The sequence below is a fragment of the Salvelinus alpinus genome, chromosome 24, assembly GCF_045679555.1.
Source record: "Salvelinus alpinus chromosome 24, SLU_Salpinus.1, whole genome shotgun sequence".
NCBI lineage: Eukaryota > Metazoa > Chordata > Actinopteri > Salmoniformes > Salmonidae > Salvelinus > Salvelinus alpinus.
In genome coordinates this window covers 10,163,152-10,181,737 of record NC_092109.1, presented here as the reverse complement: position 1 = coordinate 10,181,737, position 18,586 = coordinate 10,163,152, and the positions used below count along the sequence as shown (strand labels likewise).

The 18,586-nt window shown below is 45.1% G+C and overlaps 1 protein-coding gene across 1 annotated transcript; it reads left to right on the top strand.

Annotated features, from left to right (window-relative positions):
• Positions 1–3,417: 3,417 nt before the first annotated feature.
• LOC139552103 (jeltraxin-like) lies at positions 3,418–10,865 on the top strand. Its single transcript, XM_071363514.1, has 3 exons — positions 3,418–3,583; positions 4,599–5,068; positions 8,787–10,865. The coding sequence occupies exons 1-3, from the start codon at positions 3,484–3,486 to the stop codon at positions 9,129–9,131; spliced, it is 915 nt and encodes a 304-aa protein (XP_071219615.1). The 5' UTR covers positions 3,418–3,483; the 3' UTR covers positions 9,132–10,865.
• The last annotated feature ends 7,721 nt before the right edge of the window (positions 10,866–18,586 follow it).

Genomic DNA, 18,586 nt, shown 5'->3' with positions numbered 1-18,586 from the left:
TGTCAACCATTTGTCCAAAGTGGTTGACAAAGTCGTCCACAGAAAGGGAGGAGAGAAGGGGAGGAGGTGGAGGATTTAGGAGCGAGTAGAAAGTGGAGAAGAGTTTCCCAGGGTTGGCAGAAGCTTGAAATTTAGAGTGATAGGAAGTGGCTTTAGCAGGAGATACAGAGGAAGAGAAGGTAGAGAGGAGTGAGTGGAAGGATGATAGGTCCTCCGGAAGTTTAGTTTTCCTCCATTTCCACTCCATTTCAACAGCCATGTTCTGTTAGCACGCAGTGAGTCACTGAGACATGGAGCGGGAGGGGAAGTTTGTGCCGGCTGGGAGGAACGGGAATGGTGAGAGTCAAAGGATGCAGAAGAGGCATAGGCAGGAGAAAGGAGAGAAAAGGATTTAGCAGAAGAAGGAGAGGATAGGATAGAAGAGGAGAGAGTAGTGGGAGAGAGCGAAGATTGCGGAAGCGCATGACCATCTGGGTAGGGTCTAAGAGGGTAGGATTGAAGGAGAGATGGTGAGAAATTAATCAAAGTAAGTAGAGACATGGAGGGGGGTTGCAGTTAGATTAGTAGGCGATGAGGTCAAGCGTATTGCCTGCCTTGTGAGTGGGAGGGGACTCGGAAAGGGTGAGGTCAAAAGAGAAAAGAAGTGAAAAGAAGTGAAAAGAATGAGGTGGAAAGAAATTCATTCAAGTCAGGCATCGGGAGGTTAAAGTCGCCCAGTACGATGAGTGGTGATCCATCATCAGGAAATTAGCTTATCAAGGTGTCAAGCCATGAGGTCGAAGGAATTGTCCATAGAGCTCTGAGACAGGATTGTGTCGAGGCACAGATCTGGGGAAGGGTACCAAAACATTCTGCAGCATTGAATGTCCCCAAGAACACAATGGCCTCCATCATTCTTAAATTGAAGAAGTTCGGAACCACAATCAAGGGAGAAGGGACTTGGTCAGGGAAGTAACCAAGAACACGGTGGACACTCTGACACAGCTCCAGAGTTCCTCTGTGGAGATGGGAGAACCTTCCAGAAGAACAACCATCTCTGCAGCAATCCACCAATCAGGCTTTTATGGCAGAGTGGCCAGCCGGAAGCCACTCCTCAGTAAAAGGCACATGACAGCCCGCTTGGAGTTTGCCAAAGTGCCTTTCCTAAAGGACTCTGACCATGAGAAACAAGATTCTCTGGTCTGATGAAACCAAGATTGAACTCTTTGGCCTGAATTCCAAGGATCACGTCTGGAGAAAATCTGGCACCATCTCTACAGTGAAGCATGGTTTTGGCAGCATCATGCTGTGGGGATGTTTTTAAGCAGCAGGAACTGTGAGACTAGTCAGGATCGAGGGAAAGATGAACAGAGCAAAGTACAGAGAGATCCTTGATGAAAACTTGCTCCAGAGCACTAGGGACCTCAGACTGGGGCAACTGTTCACCTTCCAACAGGACAACGACCCTAAGCACACAGCCAAGACAACGCAGCAGTGGCTTTGGGACCAGTCTTTGAATGTCCTTGAGTGGCCCAGCCAGAGCCCAGGCTTGAACCTGTTCTAACATCTCTGGAGAGATCTGAAAATAGCTGTGGAGCGACGCTCCCCATCCAACCTGACAGAGCTTGATAGGATCTGCAGAGAAGAATGGTGTGCCAAATACAGGTGTGCCAAGCTTGTAGCATCATACCCAATACTTGAGGATGTAATCGCTGCCAAAGTTGCTTCAACAAAGTACTGAGTAAAGGGTCTGAATACTTATGTAAATGTGATATTTCAGTTGTCTATTTTCAATACATTTGCAAAAAAATCGAAAACACTGTTTATCCTTTCTCATTATGGGGTATTGTGTGTAGATTGATGAGCAGGAAAAAAACTATTTAATCCAATTTAGAATAAGGTTGTAAAGTAACAAAATGTGGAAAAAGTCAAGAGGTCTGAATACTTTCCGTATGCACTGCATGATGAGATGAACTCAGCCTTAACGACCGCAGATCAGAAGTTCCAAACGCTGCCGGAGACTAGGAATTCCACATGGGTTGCGTGCGCAGGGTACACTAATATGTGTGTGTCTGTGTGTGTGTGTGCGTGCCTGTTTGTGTGCGTGGGTGAGTGTTTGTGTGTTCCTCCAACTGCCATATTCAAATTTAGATCAGAGGTTATGTATTGCTGTGGCATTCACAATTTACAATTATCTGAACAGATCACACACTTTATATCAAAATGGAAATCAATTAACATTCAATGCAATAACCCTAAAAACTGACGGCCATAGAGAATCAAACATTTTAAACCATTAAAACCACTTCCCAGTTCTTGCAGTTCCATGACAGTCCCGTAATAACACGTTGTGTATGGTTTCTATGTATAGCCTGGAGAACAGCAACAGGAAGGTTTTGAGGTGTGTTTGACTTGAAAATGCATCTCTCCCTCCTGCTTGACATATTCATTCCAACAGGATAATAGCTACAAGTCTCATCCACCAGCCTGGATACGAGGTTAGCCCACTACAGTACGCAGTCGAATACAGTCAAGACACTACACTGCTCTCGAGTGGCTTGAATAGGCACTGTACCTCACACAGACAACAGGGTCGTGTTCAGGAGAGTTCAGCCGCATACTGGATATTGCAGATATAAGTGCCATGAATAGAGTTGAAATGACGCCTTACTACGCATGTCAAAGAGGCATGTCAGTTCTACACAATATATTTCTATCTGTGTGCTCCAGTGACCCAGTCACAGGGATGGGAGGGAATTATGTTGTGTGTGTGTGTTCCTCCAACGGGCTTATCTGGCTGTACAATAAAGTAAGGTGAGGTAGGTGAAAGTAGACCCTTCAAAATAGCTGATCAATAACATTGTATAGGTGGTCTACAGTGTGTGAATTTTTTGTTTTCATAATATGATATAAGTGTAATCTTGGTGGTTTGTATGTTGTTAGTATCAGGGCACAAGGCGAGACCCAGATGCAGACACAGGAGGCAGATGGTTGGAGTCTTAGATGTTCATTGAACTAAAAGGGGTAGGCAAGAGAATGGTCGTGGACAGGCAAAAGGTCAAAACCAGTTCAGTCCAAAAACAGGCAAGGGTCAAAACTGGGAGGACTAGCAAAAAGAAAATAGAGAAGGCAGGCGCACAGGAAAAACACACTGGTTGACATGGACATAAAAGACGAACTGGCACAGAGAGACAGGAAACACAGGGATAAATACACTGGGGAAAACAAGCGACACCTGGAGCGGGTGGAGACAATCACAAGGACCAGTGAAACAGATCAGGGTGTGACAGTTAACCCTATTAGCCTACTGTATTGTTACTGTATGACTATGGGACCAATTCAGCCAGCCTAAAATATACTATTAGCGTGACATTTCTGCAGAACTGAAACTCTTCAGTAAGTGGGAAATGAAACCCATTGGCCTACATATATGCTGTTGGAGCCGTTCTCACTCGTAGGATTTTACTTCTCTAATACTCCTCACACTGCGTCTGGCTCGAGAAGATGATTTCCATTCTTCTTAACGCTCTCGTGCTGCTGTCGGCATTGGGCCGAACTGGGGCAAGATACCCAACAACATCATCGCCCTATACAACCCCTTCAGGTACAGTATTCAAATACGCCCACACACCCCAGGTAGCACATTTAAATCCTTGGAAGTTGTGGGAACATAGGATTTTGGTTCCCCATTGGTTCTGAGAACGAAGCCATACGTTTCCAGACTGTTACCGTAAAATTAACATTCTGAGAACATTAGGGAACTTACATTTTTAGGTTGCAGCGCGGTTCAGAGAATGTTTTTCTATGGTTCCCTGAAAGTTTTCCTCTGAGGTTTTATTGACATTCCTATTTGAAGGTAATTAAATAACGTTCTGAGAACATGTTCCAATAAGACTTTTAATAACTCTTATTAGCTTAGTTTACCCGTTTCGAACTCCAAGCACAGATAGGACAATGGAAATGTATTTGCTTGGGCATTAATGCAAACACATTTATTTTATATTGTTGCATGGCGTCAGTGAGATTCAAATCATGTTTAGTATATTCAATCATACCATATTTCAAAGGACTCATTAAGATCAGGTGTGGCCAATTAGTGGACGTGGCAAACACACCTGAATACACTACAATGCAATATTCTCACGAAACATTCTCAACATTCTCACGATGTCTGGAACATTAATATCTAATCTTTTGAGAACATGGTTGCCATGTTCTGTGTATGCTTGGTGGGACGTTGATGGAATATTCTCCTAACCCACAGAAAACTAGACATTTCAATGTTCTTGCAATGTTCCCATGAAACGTGTCCAGAACATTAGTATCTTATGTTCTGAGAACATGGTAACCACGTTCTGGGTAGGTTATATTTGACATTACGGGAACAATATCTTAGAAACATAAAATTTACATGAAAACATTAGTAAATGACCTAACGCGACTCTTAAGGGAACGTTCTCTAATGTTGTGGGAACGTTTGTTGTTATCTGGTCAGCTGCACGCACGCACCCACACACCCACACACACTTAAGACGTTAGGTCTGGGTTCTTTGAAGTGTTCCGTGACAAATTGATTGATGGATTGTTTGATTGATGATTGATTGATTCTCTGCCCCCAGTTCCCACCACAGACCTGCGTGGTCGAATGTTTACAGTATCGAACTACGGGGGATTTATCATGTACACAGACGCGGTCTCTCCCTACTCCTCTCCCTCCCCCACTGCCTACCCCACTTCTTCTCCCTCCTCTCCATACACCTCATATCCCTACACCACCCCCTCTCCCTCTCTCTCTGCTCTGACTGTGTGTCTGCGTTACATGGCCGAGGAGGGAAAAGACTTGACTCTCTTCAGCCTCACTCAGGGGAACTACTGGAACCTGTTACTGGAAAGGAACAGTGGGATGGACCGCCTCTCCACCCATTCCACCTCTCAGTACTTCCGCTCCTATAGGCTGTTATCGAAGTACATCACAGACATAGAGCACCGCCCCTGGACCAATCTGTGTGTTACTTGGGAAGCAGAGACGGGTGTGGCCCAGGTGTGGAGGGGCGGGACTGTCAGCATTAGGAAGAGAGTGCTTGGACAGGTAAGAGGAGAGAGTGGGGAGACAGGGGAGTCAACATAGGGAGGGAGACGGGGAAAGGAGAGTGGGGGAGGATAGGTGAGAGAGAGGGTGATATACAGTGCCTTCAAAAGGTATTCACACCGTTGACTTTTTCCACATTTTGTTGAGTTACAAATTGGGATTAAAATGGATGTAATTGTCTTTTTTTTCAATGATGTAAACAAAATACGTCAAAGTGGAAGATTTTTTAAAATATTTTTTGAAGATGAATGAAAAATAAAACACTAAAATATCTTGATTAGATAAGTATTCAACCCCCTGAGTCAATACATGTTAGAATGACCTTTGGCAGCGATTACAGTTGTGAGTCTTTTTGGATAAGTCTCTAAGAGTTTTGCACACCTGGACTGTACAATATTTGCCCATATTTATTTTTTTAAATCTTCAAGATCTGTCAAGTTGGTTGTCGATCATTGCTAGACAGCCATTTTCAAGTCTTGCCATAGATTTTCAGGCTGATTTAAGTCAAAACTGTAACTATGCCACTCAGGAACATTCAATGTAGTTATGGTCAGCAACTCCAGTGTATATTTGACATTGAGTTTTAGGTTATTATCATGCTAAAAGGTGAATTTGTCTCTCAGTGTCTGTTGGAAAGCAGATTGTACCAGGTTTCCTGCTAGGATTTTACCTGTGCTTAGCTCTATTCCATTTATTTTTATCCCCCCAAAAAACTCCCTAGTCCTTGCCGATGACAAGCATACCCATAACATCATGCAGCCACCACCGAGCTTAAAAATATGATGTGTTGTTATGGATTTGCCCCAAACATGATGCTTTGTATTCAGGACAAATAGTATATTTCTTTGCCACATTTTTTGCAGTATTATTTTAGTGCCTCATTGCAAACAGGATGCATGTTTTGGAATACTTTTTTTTCTGTACACTTCCTTCAGATTCTGTACAGACTACAATGTTAATCCATCCTCAATTCTCCTATCACAGACATTAAACTCTGAAACTGTTTTAAAGTCATGTTAACCAATACCATTACACACAGAGTCCATACAACTTATTATATTACTTGTTAAGCAAATGTTTACTCCTGAATGTATTTAGGCTTGCCATAACAAAGGGGTTGAATACTTGGATGATAGCGGGGTGACTTCAGGAAACAGCAGAGGGAGCACCCCCCTATCCACATCGACGGGACAGTAGTGGAGAAGGTGGAAAGTTTTAAGTTCCTCGGCGTACACGTCACGGACAAACTGAAATGGTCCACCCACACAGACAGCGTGGTGAAGAAGGCGCACCAGCGCCTCTTCAACCTCAGGAGGCTGAAGAATTTTGTCTTGTCACCGAAAACACTCACAAACTTTTACAGATGCACAATTGAGAGCATCCTGTCGGGCTGTATCACTGCCTGATATGGCAACTGCTCCACCTACAACCGTAAGGCTCTCCAGAGGGTAGTGCGGTCTGCACAACGTATCATCGGGGGCAAACTATCTGCCCTCCAGGACACCTACGTCACAGGAAAGCAAAAAGATCATCAAGGACAACAACCGCCACTGCCTGTTCACCCCGCTATCATCCAGAAGGCGAGGTCAGTACAGGTGCATCAAAGCTTGGACACAGACTGAAAAACAGCTTCCATCTCAAGGCCATCAGACTGTTAAACAGCCATCACTAACATTGAGTGGCTGCTGCCAACATACTGACTCAAATCTCTAGCCACTTTAATAATAAAAAATTGGATGTAATAACTGTATCACTAATCACTTTAAACAATGCCACTTTATATCATGTTTACATACCCTAAACTACTCATCTCATATGTACAGTATATACTGTACTCTATACCATCTACTGCATCTTGCCTATGCCGCACAGCCATCGCTCATCCATATATTTATATGTACATATTCTTATTCATCCCTTTACACTTGTGTGTATAAGGTAGTTGTGAAATTTTTTGATTATTTGTTAGATATTACTGCGCTGTCGCATTTCGCTACAGTCGCATTAACATCTGCTAACCATGTGTATGTGAGCGATACAATTAGATTTCATTTGATTTGAAAACATTTCAGTTTAAAATGTTTTATTAATTTGTGAAAATGTCAACAAAAAATCCACTTTGACATTGTGGCATTGTGGGGTATTGTGTGTAGATGAGTGGCACAAAAGTTTAATTTAATCAATGTAAAATTCAAACTGTAACACAACAAATGATGGAAAAAGTCAAGGGGTGTGAATAGTTTCTGACAGCACTGTAATTGCACCACAGCTGGCCCTGTGCCTCTTAACGTGAGTCGTGGGGTAGTAAGGAAAGACACAAGACACATTTCAAATAAAATAAAATAAAACTAACCGGGGGCACTGTTGGGAGTGTTAAAGTGACTATGCATAGATTATAAACAGAGAGTAGCAGCAGCGTAAAAGAGGGGTCTGGGTAGCCCTTTGATTAGCTGTTCAGGAGTCTTATGGCTTGGTAGAAGCTGTTAAGAAGCCTTTTGGACCTCAACTTGGTGCTCCGGTACCGCATGCCTTGCGGTAGCAGAGAGAACAGTCTATGACTAGGGTGGCTGGAGTCTTTGACAATTTTTAGGGCCTTCCTCTGACACCGCCTGATATAGAGGTCCTGGGTGGCAGGAAGCTTGGCCCTAGTGATGTACTTGGCCGTACGCACTACCCCGGCCGAGCAGTGCCGTACCAGGCAGTGATGCAACCAGTCAGGATGCTCTCGATGTTGCAACATGCTGATAGAAATTAGGTAAAACTGATTTAAGTTTCCCTTCATTAAAGTCCCCGGCTACTAGGAGCGCCGCCTCTGGATGAGCGTTTTCCTGTTTGCTTATGGCTGAATACAGCTCATTGAGTGCGATCTTGTACCAGCATTGGTCTGCGGTGGTATATAGACAGCTACAAAAAATATAAATGTAAACTTTCTTAGTAAATAGAGTGGTCTACAACTTATCATGAGATAGTACCTCAGGCGAGCAAAACCTCGAGACTTCCTTAGATTTTGTGCACCAGCTGTTGTTTACAAATATGCATAGGCCACTGCCCTTTGACTTACCAGAGGCCACTGTTCTATCCTGCCAAAAAAGCTTAAAACCCACCAGCTGTATGTTAATCATGTCACCGTTCAGCCATGACTCTGGGAAACATAAGATATTACAGTTTTTAATGTCCCGTTGGTAGGATATACGTGCTCGTAGTTCATCCATTTTATTATCGATTGATTGTACATTGGTTAATAGGACCGATGGTAAAGGTAGATTATCCTCTCGGCGACTAATCCTTACAAGGCACCCAGACCGTCGTCCACGATACCTCCGTCTCTTCCTCCTACGAATGACGGGGATGAGGGCCGTGTCGGGTGTCTGGAGTAAATCCTTCCCGTCCGATTCATTGAAGAAGAATTCCTCCAGTACGGGGTGAGTAATCGCTGTACGGGGTGAATAATCGCTGCCCTGATTTCACGAAGCTCTTTTCGGTCATAAGGCACGGTGGCAGAAACATGTACAAAATAAGTTACAAATAACGCGATAAAACACACACAACAGCACAATTGGTTACGGGATCGTAAAACGGCAGCCTTCTCCTTCTGCGCCATTATTTCAGTATTTCCTGAAGTAATTCAGCATAATTTAGACAATGATTGTGTGCATTTGTCATATATTATTCTAATGATTGTATTTGTGTGTGTGTGTGTGTGTGTGTGTGTGTGTAGATGAACAGTGCACCTCCTGTCTTGCACATATATCAGTTTGAGGGCCAGGTAACTGACGTGGAAGTGTGGGACAGAGTCCTCTCCTCGAGCGTGATACTGGACTACATGTCTGGGTGGTATTACAACCCAACGTTCTACCACTACACCCCTGGTAACCTGCTGACCTGGTCCAAGGCCATCTACTCCACCACTGGAGACGTCCTCCTGGAGGGAAACGCCTACAACTCTGACCATCAGCCTATCAGGGGCCAGCACCAACCCCCAGGACCAATGAGAGGGAAGAGAAAGAGGAAGTTTTTGAAGGGAGGGCGCAGAGAGATTTCCACAAATCTTAACATAGACTAGAAGATGCCTATAGAAAGTCTACACTCCCTTTAACTTTTCACATTTAGTTGTGTCAGTGCATGCATTTAAATTAGGATTTTTCCACTTATCTACACACCATACTCTACACTTTTAAGAGGATTTATTTTATTGTGAAAAAAAAGTATATCTTAAAAATACGAAAAACTGAAATATCATAATTGGATAAGTCTTCACCCCCCTGAGTTAATACTTGGTTGAAGCACCTTTGGCAGCAATTATAGCTGTGAGTCTGTTGGGATAGGCTTCTACCAACTTTGCAAATCTACATTTGGCATTATTTGACCATTCTTCTTCACAAAACAGTTCAAGCTCTGTCAAGTTCCTTAGGGACCATTGATGGGCAGCAATCTTCAAGTCATGCCACAAATTTTCAATTGGATTTAGGTAGGGGCTCTGACTGGGCCACTCAAGGACATTTACCTTTTTATTCCTTAGCCACTCCACTGTAGCTTTGTCTGTGCTTCGGGTTGATGTCATGCTGAAAGGTGAACTTCCGTTACATTTTCAGCTTTTCTGTACATTGCTCCATTAATTTTCCCATCTATCCCGATAAGTGCCGATGAGAAACATTCCCATAACATGATGCTGCCACCACCATGCTTCACATTAGGGATGGTGTTCTTTGGGTGATGTGCCATGTTGGGTTTGTGCCCAATGTAACGCTTTAAATTTAGGCCAAAAAGCTCCACTTTAGTTTCATCAGACCACAAAACTTTTTTTCACATGGTTACAGAATCTCCCTAGTATTTTTGTTGCATACTTCAAATGGGATTCAAGGGGCGTTTTCTTGAGTAATGGCTTCCTTCTTGCCACCGTTCCATACATGCCAGATTTGTGGAGTGCTATTGTTGTCACATGCACACTTTAACCAGTCTTGGCCATAAAAGCCTGAAACTCTTTCAAAGTTGCCATTGGACTCTTGGTAGCCTCTCTGATCAGTCTCCTACTTGCTCTGTCATCCAGTTTGGAGGGACCAGCCTGATTTAGACACAGTCTTGGTGGTGCCATACACCTCCACCTCTTAATAATTGTCTTGACTGTTGCCCAAGGGATGATCAAGGCCTTTGAAATATTTTTATATCCAGCCGCTGATTTGTGCCTTTCCACAACTTTGTCCTGGAGTTCTTTTTAAAGCTTTGGTGCTCATGGTTAAATGTCTGCTTTGCAATTCACTACCCAGCAGAGCGAACCAACAGGAACTGCTGAACTTATCCTGAAATCATGTGAATCCCTACCATTTAACACAGATGGAGGCCATTTAACTTGGTGTGTGATTTTGAAGGTAATTTGGTACACCTGCGCTAATTTAGGATTGCTACTACAAGGGGTGTGGACACTTATCCAACCAAGCTATTTCCGTTTTAATTTTTTATTGATTAAAAAAAATCCACAGTGTTTTTATCCCTTTGTAGTTGTGGGGTAGGATTTGTAGATCAATAATAAGGATCTACACATAATAAGTTAACAAAAATAACATTTTGAAAGGGAATGTAGACTTTCTATAGGCACTGTATGTCCTAGCGATGCTCCTTGGATGATAGTTGTGTATCGCTAAATTACTACATTCTGATTCCAATAGATTAACCATGTCTGTTCTGATGGTCTCCAAATGAAGTCCTTCACTGGCTGATGATGTAAAAGATGTTTTAAGGTATTAAATGATTAATACATGATTTAAATGGTTGTTAAGCACTTAAATTAAAAGCAATTGATGATAAACATTTTTGGAGATTTTTGTAGGAGTAGGGTCTGGGAAGCCGTCGCTTTGGCAAGTTTAATACTGAAATGTTGCCATGTCACAAAACAGCCTCAGCCAGGTGTGTAACTTGTGGGGGGCAGGGGGGGTCAATATTAGAAACAGTTCAATTTGACCCCCCCACCCCAATAATATACCATGATTAGTTTGAATGGTTGGTGTTGCATCCTTGCTGGGTTCTTTTACTGAAGACTCCGAAGCGTCCTTCTAATAAACGGAACAGATTTATTTAATGTTCTCCGTAACACATTACGGTCGACTACTCTCTACAGTGTCTTCAGCCCAACTCTCTAATACATCATTGAACTTTTGTCCGCCTGTAACGGTTGTCATAATCTTCCTCCTCCTCGGTCGAGGAGAAGGAGTAGGAATAGGACCAAAACGCAGCGTTGTATGAAGACATAATGAATTTATTAAACAAGACGAACACTGACACGAAATACACTTGAATAACTACAAAACAACAAAACGACAAAGACAGACCTGAACATGAGAACTTACAATATAACACGAAGAACGCACGAACAGGAACAGACTAACCAAACGAACAAAAACGAAACAGTCCCGTGTGGTGCGACAGACACAGACCCAGACACAGGAACAATCACCCACAAACAAACAGTGAGAACAGCCTACCTTAATATGGTTCTCAATCAGAGGAAACGTCAAACACCTGCCCCTAATTGAGAACCATATGAGGCAACACATTTAACCCAACATAGAAACACATAACATAGACTACCCACCCAGCTCACGTCCTGACCAACTAAACAAAGTTAAACAAAGGAAAATAAGGTCAGGAAGGTGACAGTACCCCCCCCCCCCCCCAAGATGCGGACTCCGGCCGCAAAACTGAACCTCAAGGGGAGGGTCTGGGTGGGCATCTGTCCACGGTGGCGGCTCCGGACGTGGTCCCCACCCCACCATAGTCAATCCCCTCTTCCGTAGCCTCCTCCAAATTAACCCCACTAGATTAAGGGGCAGCACCGGAATGAGGGGCAACACCGGAATGAGGGGCAGCTGGCTGGTCCTGGCTGGACGGCTCTGGCTGGTCCTGGCTGGACGGCTCTGGCTGGTGCTGGCTGGACGGCTCTGGCTGCTCATGGCTGGCTGGCGGCTCTGGCTGCTCATGGCTGGCTGGCGGCTCTGGCTGCTCATGGCTGGCTGGCGGCTCTGGCTGCTCCTGTCTGGCGGAAGGCTCTGGCTACTCCTGTCTGGCGGAAGGCTCTGGCTGCTCCTGTCTGGCGGAAGGCTCTGGCTGCTCCTGTCTGGCGGAAGGCTCTGGCTGCTCCTGTCTGGCGGAAGGCTCTGGCTGCTCCTGTCTGGCGGAAGGCTCTAGCGGCTCCTGTCTGGCGGACGGCTCTAGCGGCCCCTGTCTGGCGGACGGCTCTAGCGGCTCCTGTCTGGCGGACGGCTCTAGCGGCTCCTGACAGACGGGCGGCTCTGAAGGCTCAGGACAGACGGGCGGCTTTGAAGGCTCAGGACAGACGGGCGGCTTTGAAGGCTCAGGACAGACGGGCGGCTTTGAAGGCTCAGGACAGACGGGCAGCGCAGGCGGCGCTTGGCAGACGGACAGCTCAGACGGCGTTGGGCAGACGGGCAGTTCAGGCGCCGCTGGGCAGACGGCAGACTCTGGCCGGCTGAGGCGCACTGTAGGCCTGGTGCGTGGTGCCGGAACTGGAGGTACCGGGCTAAGGACACGCACCTTCAGGCTAGTGCGGGGAGCAGCAACAGGACGCACAGGACTCTGGAGACGCACAGGAGGCTTGGTGCGTGGTGCCGGAACTGGTGGTACCGGGCTGAAGACACGCACCATAGGGCTAGTGTGTGGAGGAGGAACAGGGCTCTGGAGACGCACAGGAAGCCTGGTGCGTGGTGTAAGCACTGGTGGTACTGGGCTGGGGTGGGGAGGTGGCGCCGGATATACCGGACCATGCAGGCGTACTGGCTCCCTTGAGCACTGAGCCTGCCCAACCTTACCTGGTTTTATGCTCCCCGTAGCCCGACCAGTGCGGGGAGGTGGAATAACCCGCACTGGGCTGTGTATGCGAACCGGGGACACCATGCGTAAGGCTGGTGCCATGTATGCCGGCCCGAGGAGACGCACTGGAGGCCAGATGCGTTGGGCCGGCTTCATGACATCCGGCTCAATACTCAATCTAGCCCTGCCAGTGCGGGGAGGTGGAATAACCCGCACCGGGCTAAGCACACGTACAGGAGACACCGTGCGCTTTACCGCATAACACGGTGTCTGCCAGTACTCTCGCTCTCCACGGTAAGCTCGGGGAGTTGGCGCAGGTCTCCTACCTGACTTCGCCACACTCCCTTGTAGTCCCCCCCCAAGAAATTTTTGGGCTTGACTCACAGGCTTCCGTGCTAGTCGCGTACCCTCATAACGCCGGTTCCTCTCTCCGGTTGCCTCTGCTCTCCTAATCGCCTCCAGCTGTTCCCATGGGAGGCGATCCTTCCCAGCCAGGACCTCCTCCCATGTGTAGCAACCCTTGCCGTCCAAAACATCCTCCCATGTCCATTCCTCCTTCGTGCGCTGTTGCTTTCTCCCACGCCGCTTGGTCCTTGGTTGGTGGGTGATTCTGTAACGGTTGTCATAATCTTCCTCCTCCTCGGTCGAGGAGAAGGAGTAGGGATAGGACCAAAACGCAGCGTTGTATGAAGACATAATGAATTTATTAAACAAGACGAACACTGACACGAAATACACTTGAATAACTACAAAACAACAAAACGACGAAGACAGACCTGAACATGAGAACTTACAATATAACACGAAGAACGCACGAACAGGAACAGACTAACCAAACGAACGAAAACGAAACAGTCCCGTGTGGTGCGACTGCGACTGCGACAGACACAGACACAGACACAGACACAGACACAGACACAGGAACAATCACCCACAAACAAACAGTGAGAACAGCCTACCTTAATATGGTTCTCAATCAGAGGAAACGTCAAACACCTGCCCCTAATTGAGAACCATATCAGGCAACACATTTAACCCAACATAGAAACACATAACATAGACTACCCACCCAGCTCACGTCCTGACCAACTAAACAAAGTTAAACAAAGGAAAATAAGGTCAGGAACGTGACACCGCCCTTGCATCTCGTAATCCAATCAAAGTTTATTTGTCACGTGCGCCGAATACAACAGGTGTAGTAGACCTTAGAGTGAAACGTAATCCAATCACTTCAATGCAAGACCAGAAACCCCATTGTCATTTGTTAATTCAAATAACTCAACCCATGCATACAAATCCCATTGGCTATTTGCAATCATTTTACATCTAAACTCATTAACACAAAATACAATTCTCAATACACCACACTTCTCCCCGGAAATTCTCACTTCCTCTGAAAACATCCTTGATGAACATCATGGGTTTTCCAAAACAGTTTCACTTATCAACTCATATACAACCTGTTTAAAGATCCAATCGGTCCGGAGGCCTTCTGACTCTTTTTGGCCTCTCATGACGCTCTGGGCCCTCAGGCTCACGGCCTGGCACAATCTGTGTCTCTGTATGCGTGCCTGTCACAGTCGTAGTTCCCAAGTCCCAATCAGAAATGTTCCACTCTGACACATTCAGGTCTTCTCTTTAATTGTGTTGCATCATCATTTGATTCACATGCTTCTTACACAATTTTCCCTCAGTCTGCACTACATGTAAGTTCCCTTTTTACAACCCTGGTACCCATTTCTCTCTCCTCCCCGGTAATCTCGGAAAGCGCTGTTTGTTCCGACTGAAAAAAATGAACAAGCTTGCCCACCCACTTGTCCTGTATCTTAGACTGCATGTCAGCTGAAAACCTGGGATAACCTTGATAACCAGTGATAACCTTGTTCTAACCTGTCTTTTTCGGGAACAACTCTGCTGGAGTTTTCCCAGTTGTGGCATGTGGCGTATTCCTGTAGGCAAACAGAAAGTTGTCCACACTATGCGGTACAGACCGTTCTGATGACTTGTCCTTCTCTAGAGCCTGTTTTAGATTCTCTACAAGTCGCTCTGCTGCGCCATTTGAAGCTGCATGAAACGGAGTCGACTTGATGTGTTTCACCCCATTCAACTGGAAGAATGTCTCCAACTCGTTTGACACCAGCTGCGGCTCATTGTCTGAAACACGCTCCTCAACTAACCCGTAGGCTGAGAACATTCCCTGGAGTGTCTCTACCATGGCTGTAGCTGAAGTATTACTCATACACTTTACTTCTGGCCAGTGTGAGTCGGCATCCATAACTACTAAGAACCGATGCTTTCCCGTTTGAGCAAAATCGATATGGATGCGCTGCCAGGGCCTCTCCAGCCATTTCCAAGGATGAACTGGTGCAAGGTTAGGCATTTATCTGTTAGACTGACACCTGGCATCTCCTTACCATGTCTTCTATGTCTGAGAGAGAGCTTTCATTTTGACCATGCCCCAGTGGTTTTGATGTAGCTCCTTCTGTAGGTCCCTCTGTAGAGGGCACCACCGCTCTCACACCCATAACACACAATCACTTTCTACAGTGAGCTCATCGATTCTCACCCAATAAGGCTTTAATTCAGGGTCAGTTACATGGTTAGGCCACCCTGTAAGTGTGAAGTGCTTCACCTTAGCCAAACCCTTGTCCTTGGTAGTTTCCCTGGCTATGTCCTTAGCTAAAATGGGAAGTACATCTAAAAATGACACTCGATAGTTTGGATTGCTCTCTGCCCCCCTTCATGGGAAGCCTAGATAACCCATCTGCATTAGCATGCTGCTGAGAGGGCTGTCATACTGATATGCAGCTAGTATTATCGCCCACCTCTGGAGTCTGGCTGCTGCTAGAGCTGGAACTCTTGTTTTTGTTCCTAGTCGCTGATGATCTGTCAGCAATGTAAACTTACGACCATATAGGTAGTCATGGCATTTCATTACCCCAAATATGATCCCTAAGGCCTCCTTCTCTATTTGGGCATACTTGTATTTGGGTTGAGTTATTTGAATTAACAAATGACAATGGGGTTTCCGTTCTTGCATTGAAATGATTGGATTACGAGATGCATGGGCGGTAAAAGTTCAATGATGTATTAGAGAGTTGGGCTGAAGACACTGTAGAGAGTAGTCGACCGTAATGTGTTACGGAGAACATTAAATAAATCTGTTCCGTTTATTATAAGTGTGCTTCGGAGTCTTCAGTAAAAGAACCAAAACATTTTAACAGTTAAAGCAATCATTTTAGTGAACAATTCAAAAATCTGCATTCTGATTGGCACACACACACTCATACATAACACACACACACACACACACACGGGATTACACAATTGTCTTGTCTGAACACCGTCTATGGTACAGGGGAGTCAAGGGCTCACTGATAAGAGAATTATATGCTTAAAGGTAATGATTAGAATATTCCACCCAGAAACCATATAATTGTATGAAATTTATTAGAATCATAAAACTATATTCTGATGATGTGTGTAGTTTTAGTCAGAATTAGAACAAGGATCTTTTGTTCCTTTTTAGTTTGTAAGCAGGGTGCAAGTGTGATACAAATGATGAGCTATCGACAGACAAGCTGGACTACTGTGTTCCTTACAGGACATTCTGTCTCCACCCGTGGAGGGGAGAAACTGTTAGGCTGGCAGAAAATTATGAAACATATTGCAGATTAAACAATGTATATGTGTAGTGGAAAAACACTGACTGTCTGAGCAAGGCGTAGCTTAAGATTTGAACTTGTTTGTGTGTGTTATAAAGACTGGGTTTGCATTTTTGATGTTAGAACGTTCTCGTGAATAAACTGTACTATCTTTTTGCATAAGCTGAGTCTTTGACTAATTATTATTAAACCCATGGTCTTACAGACCTCTGGGATTGGTCAGAGCTATTGATTGTTAGTTATTATCATTGGGATTGAAAATTCTCGTGACACTCACTCCTCCACAACCTCTGCAACCCTCTCTGCAACCTGTAAAACAAAGAGTTCCCGATGAGTTAAATACTACTATCCGAGTTCTTAAGGATATTGTGTCTTTCCCAAAAGTTTAGCAATGTGCATTGGTAGTTCATTGGTATTTAACTTATGTTTAAAAAAAAGTATCTGTGCTTTGACCAAAAAAATCGGAAATCATATGCATTTGCTAGGTTTTAAATCCAAACGGAAAAACAAAACATGACTCAATCCAATGCTTTAATGAGGGGTGCCATTGGTGCACACTTAGGGAGGTAGAGCAGGGTTTCTCAAACTATGGGTCAGGACCCATAGTGGGCCCTGGGTATGCGAGAGGTGGGTCGCAATAAATACATTTATAATCATATATAATACTATTTCTTATTCATTTGGGTTGTTGGAGGACAGTGATTTCCTAATTTGGGCCTCGAGCTGAACCCCTGAGGTAGAGAACCAGGACATAACACAAATCATGTCACATACACACAAAGGTGATGAGAGAGAGAATGCTGTACTGATCAGAAAGCAGACGGAGCAGACCCTCAGCAGAACCCTGACGGGAAAAGACGGTCACCACCTGGGCCAAATTATTGTCCCTGACTGTTTGTGTACTTTGTAAGAGACATTTTGCCAGTCTGTGGTCGGGAATCAAGAAAACTGCACAGCGCAGAAAGTGCAGTGAGGATGATTACTTCCTGTGTAGCACAGTGACATTGGTTGTGATGGCAGTGCGTCAAATTCTGCAATCAAAAGATGGAGGGGAAGCCTTAATCCTGCATAATCACAAGTCTCTGTACTCACAATGATTAAGGCAGGGATGGCATGCACCTGTTCTTGAAGAGAAACTTGTGTTGAAGGAATAAGAGAGAGAAAACAAACAGAAGGAAAAGTAGGCAGCTTGAACTGGACATCAAATATCTACCAATACTGGTGCCCTCAATGTTTAAAATCACTGAGGAGAGGAGCAACATGAAAGCTCCCACTAGGATGGACTCAACAAAAAATCTGAACACTAAAACAAATCCCAAACTCTCATTCCATGTCACACACACAGAATGTGCAACCTAAGGATAGAATATACAGTACACACAGGAGGACCAAGGACAATATTAATCCTCCTCCAGACACCGGCCCATGTCTCAATCAGGCCTCAGACCCATGTCTCAATCAGGCCTCAGACCCATGTCTCAATCAGGCCTCAGACCCATGTCTCAATCAGGCCTCAGACCCATGTCTCAATCAGGCCTCAGACCCATGTCTCAATCAGGCCTCAGACCCATGTCTCAATCAGGCCTCAGACCCATGTCTCAATCAGGCCTCAGACCCATGTCTCAATCAGGCCTCAGACCCATGTCTCAATCAGGCCTCAGACCCATGTCTCAATCAGGCCTCAGACCCATGTCTCAATCAGGCCTCGACCCATGTCTCAATCAGGCCTCAGACCCATGTCTCAATCAGGCCTCAGACCCATGTCTCAATCAGGCCTCAGACCGATGTCTCAATCAGGCCTCAGACCCATGTCTCAATCAGGCCTCAGACCCATGTCTCAATCAAACCCCCAGAAATGTTTGGGCTCAACCATGTTTCTGTCAGAGCCCTTGATTCCACCAGTAGACTCAGGTCCCTCTTAGACCCCATAAGTCAAACTCTCCTAACTCTAACTGAAAATACACCCCATGTATCTAGTTTGAAATGTGAAGATGGTCACTCAGTGGATTTTATTTTATTTTATTAGGATCTC